Source organism: Melozone crissalis, unplaced genomic scaffold (assembly GCF_028551555.1).
Source record: "Melozone crissalis strain CALT ecotype California unplaced genomic scaffold, PUWL_Pcris_2 ptg000045l_1, whole genome shotgun sequence".
In the NCBI taxonomy this organism is placed as follows: Eukaryota; Metazoa; Chordata; class Aves; order Passeriformes; family Passerellidae; genus Melozone; species Melozone crissalis.
The window spans coordinates 30,840,331-30,854,432 of NW_026535823.1; the positions used below are offsets into that span (position 1 = coordinate 30,840,331).

Genomic DNA, 14,102 nt, shown 5'->3' on the forward strand with positions numbered 1-14,102 from the left:
GACTTTTTAAGCAGGTCAGAGACATAGATGGAAGCTGGCTCTGCATTTACATCAGCCAGTGGGATGTAAACTAAAGTGCACTGCTTTTTTTTTTTTTTTTTAATTGCATGCCAACAGGTGGGCAAATGCAACTTTTGAGTGTTAACAGGCACTGAAGGCACATTTTGCAAGTGAAAACAAACACGAAAACATGCCAACATTGCAATTCAGAAACAACTTCGTCCGACAGCAAAGGCATTCATAACTCAATTCAGAACCCAAACACCCAAGCCTGGTGAGCAGACAGGCAAGGCAGAGAATATCAAATACCTGTGAAGTCATAGAGCTGAGGCACAGTTTCCATGATCACGCCAATCAGAGGTAGATACAGCATTGCCACCCGGGCCTTTACCTGGGGGTCAGCGTACCGCGGGTCCGAGTCGTGGCTGGACAGCAGGTTGTGTACCATGTTGATGACCTTCTTATGCAATCCAAATAATCTGTTAAAAGACAGTTGGGTCATGCACATTAGTTAATATCTTCAAAGCAAACTCTCTTTTGTAACTAAGGGGCTTCAAAAAGGAAAAAAAAAAATCCCGTTTTTTATTTTTAACTTCAGGCGAACTGCTGCTGCAGGGGTTTTTTTGATCTCCCATGGATTTTACAGATGGTTGGCTGGTTTTTCACTGGGCCTTGTAAAATGGGCAAAAATATCTCATGGAATGCACACCCATATAATGTGAACACTCTCATATATTCCATTAAAACCCCCAAAGTCCCAGTTACTGCTATGCTGACGCATTGAATCTACTTAAATCTCTTAGAAAAACTTAGGGAATATGGAAAACAGGGAGAGAAACTTGAGAGGACAGAGGGTTCAGTAAAACTATTCATTGTATTCTTTTTTTGTCATTATTAAACACTATTTACAGAGAGACAAACCCTCCTAAACCAGAACATTGCTTTAATCAAATGATCAGGAAGTTTCTACTTCAGCTCCCCACCCTACCCCATGCAAATATTAAACCAAAACTGGAGACTACAGATCCAAAATTCTGAATACAAAAAGTGGCAAAGACATGAAGGGATAGAAGGAAAAATAGCCAAAATGGCTTCTGTCATTATTCAGATGCAAACACTGGCAGAGCCCTTCTATAGAGCACCATGTGTGACCCTCCTTGAAAACACAAAACCTCCCCTGAATCTCTCAAGGACTCTGCTCCTTTCAATCCCCTCAGCCACCACGCAGAGGCAAAACTCTCCCAGAGCAAATAGCAGGTTCTCTCTGCAGCTATTTGCTTCTGTAGGCAAACCAGCCAAGAAGACACTTTACCCCATGCATGAAGCAGCCAAGGAAGCTCAGACATTAGGCAGTAGCAAAACATAAGCTGCAATGTTCAGACCTGAGGTATTAAAACAAGTGCTGAATTTCAGGCAGTATCCACTTTACCTGAAAAGTAGAGGTGAGTTCTGGTTAAAAAAAGAGCCTTTGACTGGATTTTTGGGGGTTTGAAGTTGACTATAAGGCAGCAGTACAGCTTGGGAGGACATCAGCTACTGGAGCTGCAGGTCCTCCCTGTGGCTTTTAATCAAGCCATAATGAGATCCTACAATTGCTTGTTTGTGTAATTAGTGAGAGCCTTAACAACTAGGAAGGAAACACTTATTTAAGTGACTGGTTCCTTCAGATTAAGGATAAAGAAAAGTCTTTGTATTATTTTGAAGGAGTGGCACCTAAATTGTGTTTTTAAAAATTCAAGGGAAACTATCCCAGAGGCCATAAAACTGCAGATGGGGAAAACATCCAAGCAAGGCTGTGTCATTCCAACCTAGGGATTCATGGATTTCTTTGTCACTTTCCCAGAGCTGGCTGGGCGCTGTGGTGGATCAATCCCTGGTGGAGAGGAGGAAATGCAGCCCCCTGCTCCTCCTGCCTGATAAGGCAGCGAATCGATCTCGCCTCCCTCCCCTCCCTTATCTCAGCCCTGGCCTGGATTTCTGTCAACACCCACCCACTCTTGTGCAAAACCGAATCTGACACCGAACTCTGAGGGCTGAATTCTCATTTTCTCACTTCTGGCCTGCACCCTCAGCCAAGATGGGCAGCGTGGGCACTGTGTGTGATGGCCAAAGCACCCCTGCAGTGTTTGCAGAGCCAACTGTGCAGGGCCCAGCTGCTGGGACTGTCACGTTCAGCTGAATCCCTTCCCCTGCACGCTTTGTTTGTCCTGGGTTTCAGGCTGCAGGTGCTCTGCAGGGCTGCTCTGCACCCTGTCACTCTGCGCCCTGTCACTCTGCACCCTGTCACACTGAGGGATGCATCCAACACACACCTCCAGGTACCAGGGAGCTGACTCCTTCTCTGTCCAACTCAATCCACAGAGTTCTTATAAAATGAGCTAAAATCAAACATATCCTGCTAAAGGAGCAAAAAGAGCAAGGCCAGAACACATTTAAGGCTCTGGATCACCTATCAAGGCCTAAAGCAGGTTTCTAACACAACAGCAATTAGATGAACAGCCCTTTCCACTCCTGCTGCAGGATAATGAACTGAGAGCAATCCTGAGCTTTCTCCAGGGGTGGCCACAATATTTTATGGAAGGCAAGTGCCAGCACTCTCTCCTGGTGATCATGTATGACTGTTAAAAGTCTTCACAGCATGGCAAGAGCAGATCTGAACACACTTGGTTTACTTTATCTGATAGATCTACCAGGAGAAATGCAGGGGGTTTGAGCTTGAGAAATCAACAAACCTGAAACTCCAGGTTTTTCTGGAAAGCAGTAAAAAGTAAATGTTTTACAGGTATACATCTGCCCCCAAATTCAGGAGCTTGGATCCAAATGCATCTCCAGTGCTGAACTGGTACCAGGGGCCCTTTTTTGGCCAGACAAGGTTTGAGAGAGGAGTTGTGTCCCCAGGGGTCACCAGCAAGCTCCTCTGTGCACAGATTACCATCCTGGGCCAGGCTTAGGGGCTGGGTAGGCAGGTAGAGAACAGAAAGTTTGTGAAGAGCAAGGGCAGACCCACTCAGAGACAGGGCCTGACTTCTAATCAGTGAGCAGGATGTTCCTCTGGCACAAAAAAGATTTCTGCAGACAGCACATATGGGTAAAGACTTGCTGCTTTTTCCATTTCAGGCCAAACAAATGGGACTGCAGTGTGTTATGTATATATACAGGAAAATATTCCAGTTTATGGCATCACTTTCTTCTCCAAGAGGAAACAGAATGAATGTTTAACTCCAGAGACCTCTTGGCAAAGGGGCAGAATTAACCATGAATCATCAGCATTTGTCGACTCGGCTGATATTTCTGAGTCCACCTTGAGAAAAATGTCTGTGAGGGAACTCAGGACTGTGGAAGCAATCAATAATTTCCATTGCAACCCATTTTAAAGAGGCAAGGCAGAAAACAGCCCTAAATAACACAAGGAACAGGCTGGGTGTCAGGACTAGAGCAGAAAATTATTTGCTGCACAAGCCAGGCGAGTCACTGACAAACTCTGCATGCTTGACTCTATTTGTCTATTTGTGTAACCCACAGGGGCCTCATCAATGCATAATTTACAGTTAAAAAGAGCTGGGAGAACCACAGGCAAAATATATTGTAACATTTAAAACCACCAGTAAGAGAGGCTTCCTAAATGTTGGAAATTATTTTCCTGTTACATTTGAGAAAAGCTATTTTCCTTTCAGAGCTCCAGCAGTGCCCCTGTGGCATCTGGGGGCTCCAGCAGGAACCTCTTTCCCTCTTCTCAGCAGGAAAAATGTGATTGAAATCAGATTTACAGAGTCTGGGATAAGGAAGAAACAGAAGGGATAAGAAGAAAGAAGATTCTTAAACCACTGTTTTCTTATCATAGCTCACTAATTTATGTAAATTCTGGTCATGCCAGGACTTGCTCTGCATCCACCATTTGCTTGGAATTACAGAAAGCTCTTTGAAAAATGAAACTTTGTGAAGATTTACCCTTCTGCATCAGGATCTAGGATGACAGCCAGTTCTGTGAGCACCAGCCCGGCCAGGTAATGCTGCTGGCGGAAAGGCACAGACAACTCAAACATATTTGCAATCTTCTGGTCTTGGACATTTGTGGAGAACCCAGAACTCTGAAAAAATCAAGTTTCAGAAGCTGTATAATGAACAGAGTCAAAGCTTAGGAAACACACATGAAGCAGTTTTCAGAATTAAAGACAATCTCATGCCTTTTCCCTTTTCTGTTTGGATCAAGGCACATCTACACTTAAATTCCATCCCAGCTCAGTAACCCTTCCATTAATTCTGTTTGTTGTTACTGTCTTCCCCTGTTAGGAAAGTTAAACCAAATAACCTTTAAAGTGGATTGGTTAAATTTTTAACTCAAAGATGCTCTTATCCAGGCTGGAGAAGGCTTTAATTGATTTAGTTCATGTGATTTTGCAACTAATTAATCCACCTGAATGACACACTAATTCAAATTACTTTTTCTGAGCAGGCCAGGACTAAGCTGCAGAGAGCTCTGAAGTCCCTTGTGTTGCCAGAAAAGGGTAACACTTTACAAAGTATTTTCTTTTATGGCATATTTGTGTTTGTCCAACACAAGAGGGGACCAGGTCCCTAAGGACAGTGTGTGGTCACTACCAGGAGAGAGATATGGGCACTCTTTCCTCAATAATAAAAGCTCAAAAGAAATCAGAACCTCTGTGGCAGGAAAAACTGATTTCTAACTAAACACTTCCAAAAATATTACCAAGGGGGACTGAAGGTACAGTGACACAACTGCCTCAGAGGGATTCATTCTCAGCTCCGAGCTCAACTTGTATTTCCCAAATTTCTCAGTACCTGGGAAGTGGCTGAAGACACAGATGGTGATGGAGATGCAGGTGGTGTGAGCAAGCTGCAGGGTAAGTTCAAGGTGACATAGTGCTCGTGGCTGCAAATGATGCGCAGGAAGTCCAGCTTCAGAGATGCCAGGTTGCTGGGATTTGTTAAGGAATACACCTTTGCAGACACCTGGAAAATCCAGCCACAGCATTGCAGTCAGCACCAAAGAGAGTGTAACTGCAAGGTGAGCCCCCCTGGCCCACCCACATCCACAGCACTTTTTTTGTGCCACAAATTCCGTTCCTGATTTGCAGGAGCCACACACATCCCAGACGTATCTCTCAATCCATGATCTATACATCAGTAGTATTCAAATAACCAAATGAAGAACTGTGAGCTACACCTGTTGGGGGGCTGGAACAAGATGATCTTTAAGGTCCTTTCCAACCCAAACCATTCTTTGATCCTATAATTCCCACATCCTATTGATTTCAGCAGGCAGTTGTGAGAACCAGTGTGATGCACTAATAGCTGCAAGATGCAGGTTGTTTTTTACACATATATCTTTTATATATAAAAATATAATTAATGACACATAATATATGTAATATACAGCAGGCAGCATAAAATCTTAAAAGCTCTTGCTGTTTTTCTGCCCCTTACAGAGAATGTTGTAGACTCTACAGGGAAAATGAGTCTAAGCTTAGCCCACTTCTCCTTGATCCCCTGTTATCTCCTCTGTACACAGCATCAGAATGGATGTTTGTAGTCAAACAAAACTTTGTGGTGTAGGCTGATTTCCCAGTCACACTGCAAATGTGGGAGGAGTCCTCCTTATGGGAAAGGACACCCTGCATGCCCCAAAGGATGGAAAAGGAGCTCAGTGAACAACATGATCATCCAGGGTCACCGTGTCCTTAAGAGACCATGACAGTCTGAGCTCCCTCACAGAACCTCCCACTAATTTTTGGTTCAATTACTCTGAACGTGGTGAGCAGAGGGAATAATTCTCCCTTCCTGCTGCCTGTCCATTCACTCCAGGGAGTGATTCCTAATTAACAGTTAAGAGAGTAATCAGAGAGGCGTAAACCCTAAATCACCTCTGAGAATGCCTTGCTCTAAGACCTGAACAGCGGAACTCTGTGTCCATATTTTACTGTCTGTCCAGAGAAATCTAACAGTAACAGGCTCTGCCACGCTTCAGTTAAGCCACAATGTTTATCTGCATTCACCTGTTTGTAGCAGGTCTTAATAAGACCAAAAACAAATCCTCTGTCCATGATGGACAACAAATCATTGAGGAAAAACGCGAGGCTGGTGTTGAGCCGCTCCACCATTTCCGTGTCCTGGAGAGAAGGAAGAGAAAAACCAGAAAGCAGATGAAGAGCCCTGTGTGTTTTCAAGCAAACAAGAGGCAGGAGGGCTGGTGGCTGAGCTGGGCTCAGTGTAATTGTTTGCCATCACCTTCTGGAAGCGGGAGACTATATCACCAGCGATTGTGCTGACCAGTGCAGACACGTCATCCATGAAGCGCTCCGGGAAACGATTCTTCCTCGTTGCTTCCAGTTTGTCAGCAAAATACAGATGATGCACCATGCTCTTCACCTACGGGGATATAAATTACAGCAGAGCCACTTGCAGCTGTGGCTGGCTCTGTTTGAAAGCAGGGGCTGGGAGAGATGAGGGAGGTGTTTGCTCACCATCAGCTCGAAGAAGAACCAGGCCTGCTGCAGGGCCGCCTCCCGCACGCTGCCGCTGCACACAACCCACTGCAGGGCCAGCTCCTCATGGAAAAGCTACAGAGTCAAACCCAGAGTCAGCTCGAGCCTCCAGAGCAGCTCCCAGCACAGCCCCCATGAGAAATGACAGCACGGTCCGCGGCAAGTGTGGCAAACAATGAGTTAAGCAAACTAAATAACTGAGGACATGACAGCAGTGGTGGCATCCCATAAAGAAATCCCCAGCTAACAATGAGGGATGAGGTTATGACATGTGATGTGAGAAATGTTTCACAGCATCTCGCTCCAGGACTGAATCTCGAGTGTCAAAAGAATTTTCTGCCCGCCCCCAAGAAATTATAATTAAAGAAAAGGTTGGTGCTCAAATTAGTTTAGTTTAAAAAGTCTACCTTTCTGCCTGGTCTGATTTTCGCAGGAAAAAGGAGTAAAAAGTGGACATATAAAGTGATTTGTACAAAGATGTATATTTACTGTGAGAAAGGACTTAAAACAATAAGAAAGAAACACGGGGCTCAAACAACTCTTGGATTTCTTTTCTCGGAAAAGACCAACCCACAGACTGACGGTGGCAGTGGCCACGTTTTCTTTACACAAAAGCTCTGGCATTTTGCCTTTCTGACATTGTTTACCTCATTTCCTCTAAGGGAGTTCACTTTCAAAGTGACTCCCATTCCCTTTCTGGAGTCTCTCTGGATTAACACCTGGATAAGTGAGCTCAGCACACTGAGCCATCCAACACATTTTCATTTTGCACACAAAATGCATCATTTACGTGTCTAGACAGTGCTATTCATATTTTTTGAAAGCCAGTAATAAACTGGCCCCAAACACTATGGCCATTAAATCAGACAAGCAACTCCTGATCATTTAGTTCTTCCCAATTCAACTCCAAATACTTCACATTCCCTACAGCCTGGATATTCAGAGGTGTTAAGCACCAGCAGTTCCTAATGACCTCGGGAGGGAAAAAAAAAAATAATCAGGCTATAAATAAAAGAATAAATTGCATCACGTTTTCAGAATGACTTGACCTCCCTGCCCCACAATATCAATTGTCTCCACTGAAATCTACCTTTTTGGTTGGTAATCGTCCTGTTAATGTTTGTAAGAAACTTGACGTCTCAGTGTGCGAAGACATACGATTACAACTTCGATCCGTAGCCTACGGAGTGGAGATGAATGAATGATGACAGGACATTAAAGTTTGCCGTGGATGGGTTTTGCAGCTCAAGGACAACGAACGTTTACAAAAATACTCTTCCAACTGTAGGGTTTTTACAGCTTTTTAAGCATTCTCAAACACTTAGGCATTTACAGATTGGGTCTAAACAAAACGACAGCAATTCTGATTGGTTTTAAGACATAGAGGTTATTTAAAGAACTGCATGTTCTGATGCACAAAGACAATGCTGCAAAGCATGAAACTTTTCCATTGTTGCATTTCATCAACATGCACAGGTAATATCTGGAATTTCAGCCCATACCTCTCAATCTACCAGAGGCCAAGCGTGGGGGGATGTACCCACAGCCACGCTGCTGCTGCCATGGGCAAGGGGAAAATCATTCAAGTTCTGCTTCTGATGGAAATAATTTGCCACGAGAGCAAGTGAATTGGACTGAATATTTTGGGAAGGCTGATAAACTGGGAATGAGGAGCAGTTGAGAGGTACGTTCAAGGCAACCATGCAGTGCAGAGCAGCAGGCAACAGGGGCTAAATAAACTCTTCCTGACTGAAGCTGCTGTAAAGTTTTCATACTTTGCAACACAGAACAATACAATTGGCCCTGGCAAATCACTGCCTCCAGCACTCAAATTGACATGTTTTAAGAGAGAATTTCATATGTGGCAATCAATTTGGGTTCACAATACTCCACTCAAACAAGTCATGAAGGATTACTGGACGATGAGCACTAAATGCTTGATGAGAATGGCAAAATGGATCACGACATCGAAACGAATGGCAAACATGGACAAAACTATGAAGCTGTGATTAATGTTCCCACTTAGAAATGTGCTCCACCTGAAGCTGAAACTAGTGTGAGAGAAAGAGAAAAAAAAGAAAACAAAAGCAGTCACAGCATTTACATTTCACAGACCAGCAACCACTGAAATGAGAGGAGGGGACACGTTCACGCGATCGGAGGTTTTTCATGCAGTGTGGTGGGGTGGTGGGGGATAAGATGAGAATTTATAAAACCAAACTGAAAAGTTTTCAAAAAAAAAAAAAAAAAAAGAAACCACCAAAACTGGAATATGCACTGAAAGGAAGATATTCTACAGGGAAACATCAGGGAAAACAAAGGCAGAAAAACCTCTACCGAAGACACCACCTGTGTTGACTCTGCACTTGGGCTGGGGTTGGATCCCCATGGGGCTGCTTTTGGACCACCAGTGTTTACCCAGGAATTGGAGCGGTCCAAGCCCTGGGCATGTGACAGAAAGCAGTTGGGAAAGGAAAGAAATATTACATGTTGCATGCCATACAGTAGTCAAAGTTCAGTGCTTACAAGCAATCAAAGTGGGTACACTGCAAACACATCAGAACTTAGAACCTGAGCTCTCGGGTGCCTGTCGAGACATCGAGTCCAGAGGATTATTTTATATCTCACATACATACAGAACATTAATCCTGTCAACAGCTCTGGTCTGGCTTGTCCTGTCTGGAATGCTTGACATTCAAAAACTCTCCTCCTCCTGAAAAATCCCACTTTGTTCAGTTTAAACCCATTCCCATGGAGCCAGGTGAGATTTACACTGTGACAGAGGAAAACTGGTGCTGAGATGTGAGGATGCTCTCTGAGGTTTCCAGCACCTTCAGGGTAGCCCAGAGTTTATAAACTCTAAATTCTTACAGAAATGCTGAGAAACTGAAGAGGCTGACTGTCAATCCCCACAGAGTTCCCAGCCTATGGAATGAAAGTGCAGCACTGCTGGCAGAGTAACTGTGGACAGGATTTCGCTTGGCCATTTCCTCTGGGCACTGTGGCAAAGGGAGGGAAGAGCACGTACCTCTTCTGGAATCAACCTATTTTCCAAGCAAAACAGTTGAAAAACCATCCTGCTTTTCAAAACCTCAATCTAGCCTGTACTCCAAATTCTACTGCAATGGATCATTTTTTGCAAAATTACTGTGGATCCCTCCTCTCTCTGCTTTCTTTTCCTTGGGACACTCAGAAAGAAGGAAAAATTCAAACTTGTGCTGTTACCCAGGCTGCTCTCAAATCAGGAACAGTCAGGGGGATGGAGTGGACTTCCCTGGGTCCCAGGAAGCAGCTCTGACAGACACAATTCCTTCTAAATAGCACACATTGATTTTGCCAACCCTCACCTGAGCGAGAGCTTCCATCCCCACTTCTGCTCCAACTTAGGGCTTTTTCCCAACACACAAAGCAAAGGTGCAGCCCATTTCATCCCAGTGATCAGCATCAGCTACAAAATTCACCAAGCTAAATCATCTATTTCTCTCAGCAAACTAAAATGCACCTCAAGGTTGAACCTGGCGTGAGAGCTGTAACCTGGGATTCAAACCATTAATCCACCGAGCTCCTTGAGGCAGAGCTCAGCAGTGCTGTAATTTTGCTTAAGATGTCCAATAAAAAAAATACTGAACACATAAGGAGAGTGTTTTAATCTCAATTACTTTTTGGCAGGAATAAATCAAAGCCCTGTGCCCTGCTCAGCCCCATAAACATGCTTTATTTTGCTCACAGTGATTTAAAGTCGAGAGGGCTCTGCAGAATGCTGAACTAAGCTCTTGTTTTGTAAAATCAGGACTAATTTTGAAAATACTTTTATCCTCCTCACATTTCTCTCTCAGGGTTTCCTAATCTTGACATTCTGGTTCTGAGGACAACAATTAGACACACGCTGTGTTTGCAGAAGCAAAAGTCATTTTGCAAAAATGTAGAAAGGGAAGGATTCTTTCCTCTTCAGAAAACAAAAGAGTACAGGAGCTCCTTACTGCTTGGCAGAGTCACTCCAAAGTTCACAGAGCTGTTGTTGAATTCTGTGCTGCCCCTGGGGTTCAACCTGCAGCTGAGTCTGTGCAGGAACATAACCCACACCTGGGAAAATCCACTGGCAGAACAATGAAACCCCACAATGTCTTCTGGGCTTTTCCCAGCACATCTCCAGCATTCCAGGATCACTTTAAACATGTCTTTTTAGACATTTCATACATTTTCTTCAGTAGGGAATAAAATTTACATGGTTTCAATTCAAAAAGGATGGCAAAACAAATGACAGACCTAAGACCTCCTCTGCTGTGACAATAAACAGAAATCTTCCAAATCCTGTAAAGAGTTTTCAAAATTAAGCAAAACAAGATTACTTACACCACACCTCTAAATACCTTAAATTAAAAATAACACTAGACTGGACGTTGAAGACCTCCCTCAAACAACAAAAAACCTCACAATTTGAGTTGTTTTAAATCAGAAAACTTCCTGTGATAGGGAATCTGCACTTGAAATTAGAATCTATCTATTCCTTAAGGCATTACTTGGAGAAACAACAGGGATTTCTGCACCCTTTTACTCATGTCAGCATCTCAGGAAGTGTCTTACTTTTGTCTATTAAGAAACAGAAATAATTACACTCAACCAAAAGTCTGTATAGCCAGACTGAGGTTAATTCCTGATGCTTAGACTACCCTAAAGGAAACTTTTCCCTCCGCAGAACAGGTTTTCCTTTAAAGCCTGGAGTACACCTCTGGAAGAAAATCTCTCTCCATTTTGTACTGTGACATTATTCACCAAGCCAGCACACGTTAAACTTCTGATAGCCTGGGTAAATTCCATATGCACATCAGTGCCTGTGGCATTTCACAAAAGGTCAGGCTTGTTTAATTAGCAAGATACTGAAGTGGTCTTTAAAATATTTCAAGACTTCTAAGTCCGGACTTTGATGTAAGAAATAGTCATTTGCCTACCCACAATTCTTCAGCCTCTTATTTGGTCAGTAAATGATGTTATTAATTTAAAATTGGTAACCTCTTCCTCAAACTGTGTTTTTCTTGCTCTTACAAAACCCAGCATCAGCCACATCAACCTGCCTGGTCAGGGGGGTGGCTTTGGTAACAACCTTGCTCCCTAAACTTCCAAAGGAATTTAACAGCTCCCTGAAGGGCTCAGGAATTCACCTCTGCTGGAAGAATGAAAGGTCATGGTGGGAAAGAGTCTCACCCTGGTGAAGTTATCACAGTTTGAGGAATAAAAAAAAAAATAAAAGAAAAGAGAAAACCCCAAAGCAGCTCAGGCACCCCTCTCAAGGGAAGGAATTACCAACACTGCTTCGTCCTGGCTCATCCCACCTATTTTAGGCACAAAATGAAGGGCTCAGATTGAGACTGTGGTGGTCCTGTGTAGCTAGAAGTCAGCAGGAGGAGATGGATTTACTGAAATTTACTGCATTTACTCTTTACTCAAGAGCCAGAGTACAGCCATGCTGGATGCTCTGCACCCACACTGGAATGTCATTTCTGTGGTGGACAGTCAGTGGGAGTCAGTGCCCCTGTGCTCAGTTGGCCAGACTGTGCCTCTCATCAAGCATCCCAAATCCTCTCTGGGCCACATAGGGAGCAGGAATATTCCTGCTGTGTGCAGGACATCCACTCTAGACACGAGGAGCAGAGAAACCTGAGCAGCTGAATGCAGAGGAGAGGAGGGAGTTTGGGGCTAGGAGGGAAGAATGGGGTAAGAGGCTGCAAGGTTTGAGGAGACACAACAGAGCTGGGCTCAGGATTCAGCTGCTGGCCATGCAAAAAGTGAGGGGGAGACAAATCCAGAAGGGCTCCTGCCCTCAGCCCTCACAGTTGTGAAAGGCCATCCAGGATGGCTCCAAAGTCAGAGACGTTTCTAAGGAGCAGCATTCCTGTGGTGCTAACAAAAACTACCGGGAGAGGGCTGAGGGGCTGGGACACCCCCAAGGGTTTCCCTGGTATTCAGGAAGGCGTGGGAGGTGCTGGGGCTCCGAGGGGTCCCTGGCAGGGCAGGACAGGGCAGGACAGGAGAGGACAGGGCAGGACAGCTGTACCTTGGTGCCGATGATGGAGCGCACCTCATCGTCGGGCGACGTGGGGGTGCCGGAGATGTCGGGGTTGCTGTTGCTGAGGCTGCGCGAGCGGTTCAGGTTGAGGCTGGCGGGGCGCACGGCCGATCTGGCCATGGTGGCGTAGTGCACCGAGCCGCCCAGGCCGCCGGGACCTGCAGGGATGTCTGGTCAGCCCGGCCACCCCTCACCCTCAGGACAGCCCTGCCTGGTCAGCTCAGCCACCCCTCACCCAGACCCCTCAGGACACCCAGCCTTGCCCAGTCAGTGTGGCCACCCCTCACACAGAGCCCCTCAGGACAGATCTGCCTGGTCATCCCTCACCCAGAGCCCTCAGGACACCCAGCCCTGCCTGGTCAGTGTAGGCATCCCTCCCCCTCAGGACAGCCCTGTCTGGTCAGTGTGGTCACCCCTCACCCTCAGGACAGCCCTGCCCAGTCAGTGCAGCTATCCCTCACCCAGAGCCCTCAGGACAGCCCTGCCCGGTCATCCCTCACCCAAAGACCCTCAGGACACCCAGCCCTGCCTGGTCAGCCCGGCCATCCCTCACCCAGAGCTCCTCAGGACACCCAGGCCCTCTCCTGCCTGGTCACTCTGGCCATCTCTATCACCCAGGCTCCCTCAGGACAACCAGCCCTGCCGGGCCATCCTCCATCACCCACAGCCCCCTCAGGACACCCAGGCCTCTCCTGCCAGGTCAGCGCGGCCACCCCTCACCCTCAGGACACTCAGGCCTCCCCTGCCTGGTCACTCTGGCCATCCTCCATCACCCAGACCCCCTCAGAACACCCAGCCCTGCCCAGTCACTCCAGCGTGGGAATTAAAAGCTGTTTTACCCACTGGGAAGCACAAGGCTCCCTGTGGGATTGTCTTTAGCTAACAGGATGTTTTCCAGACCTCACACTCAAAACCCACCCAAGGTGGGCACAGTTTTAGGTACAAAACCTTCCCAACACCTCTCAGAGGTCCCCCACTCTGTGCATGAACATTCTTTCCAAAACTTGGTTTTCCATGGCTGTCACTCACACCGCCTCTTTCCCATCCCTTGCTCTTAGCTAGGATTAATTTATTTATTAATATTATTTATTTATTTATTTCCCTCCTGCACCCAGACATGTGTTTTCTAGTATTTTGCACTCCTGCCTTAAATACATAATGTCTATATTTTATAGGTATACATAGAAATAAAACCATGTCATATATATATGTATATATATACACATTAAAATATGTAGAATATTATATAAATTATAAATTCAATGAATTTAGGCTCTATTTCAGGAATCAGCCCAACTTTGGTCATAAATTGCAATTGGATATTGATAATTGATGGATAATACCCTTTGGATATCTATTCCACCCAACCAGTGTTTAAACTTTTGCTAGAACTGGATTAAAGTATAAAAGTTCATGTCAAGGAGACTGGGAAACACGACAGCCCAGGAGTGCATCACACCTGTCTCATAGAAAAACCCTAAAATCCATTTTTTTGCCTTAATTCACGATCCTTCAACAGTGACACTTATTTAAAA

At 45.2% G+C, this 14,102-nt stretch overlaps 1 protein-coding gene across 11 annotated transcripts in view; it reads right to left on the bottom strand.

Moving 5' to 3' along the window:
• DOCK7 (dedicator of cytokinesis 7) overlaps window positions 1-14,102 on the bottom strand; it is a 99,880-nt gene that overhangs the window by 24,067 nt on the left and 61,711 nt on the right. For 6 of the 11 annotated variants that reach the window (XM_054286367.1, XM_054286362.1, XM_054286361.1 and 3 more), the window contains exons 22-30: window positions 12,556-12,725; window positions 8,841-8,945; window positions 7,594-7,683; window positions 6,483-6,578; window positions 6,247-6,387; window positions 6,015-6,128; window positions 4,801-4,971; window positions 3,949-4,088; window positions 310-479 (exon numbers count right to left, since the gene is read on the bottom strand). In XM_054286367.1, coding sequence (XP_054142342.1) covers window positions 310-479; window positions 3,949-4,088; window positions 4,801-4,971; window positions 6,015-6,128; window positions 6,247-6,387; window positions 6,483-6,578; window positions 7,594-7,683; window positions 8,841-8,945; window positions 12,556-12,725 — 1,197 coding nt within the window. The remainder of the gene's footprint in view (window positions 1-309; window positions 480-3,948; window positions 4,089-4,800; window positions 4,972-6,014; window positions 6,129-6,246; window positions 6,388-6,482; window positions 6,579-7,593; window positions 7,684-8,840; window positions 8,946-12,555; window positions 12,726-14,102) is intronic. The other 5 variants (XM_054286365.1, XM_054286364.1, XM_054286360.1 and 2 more) reach the window with 2 other exon arrangements.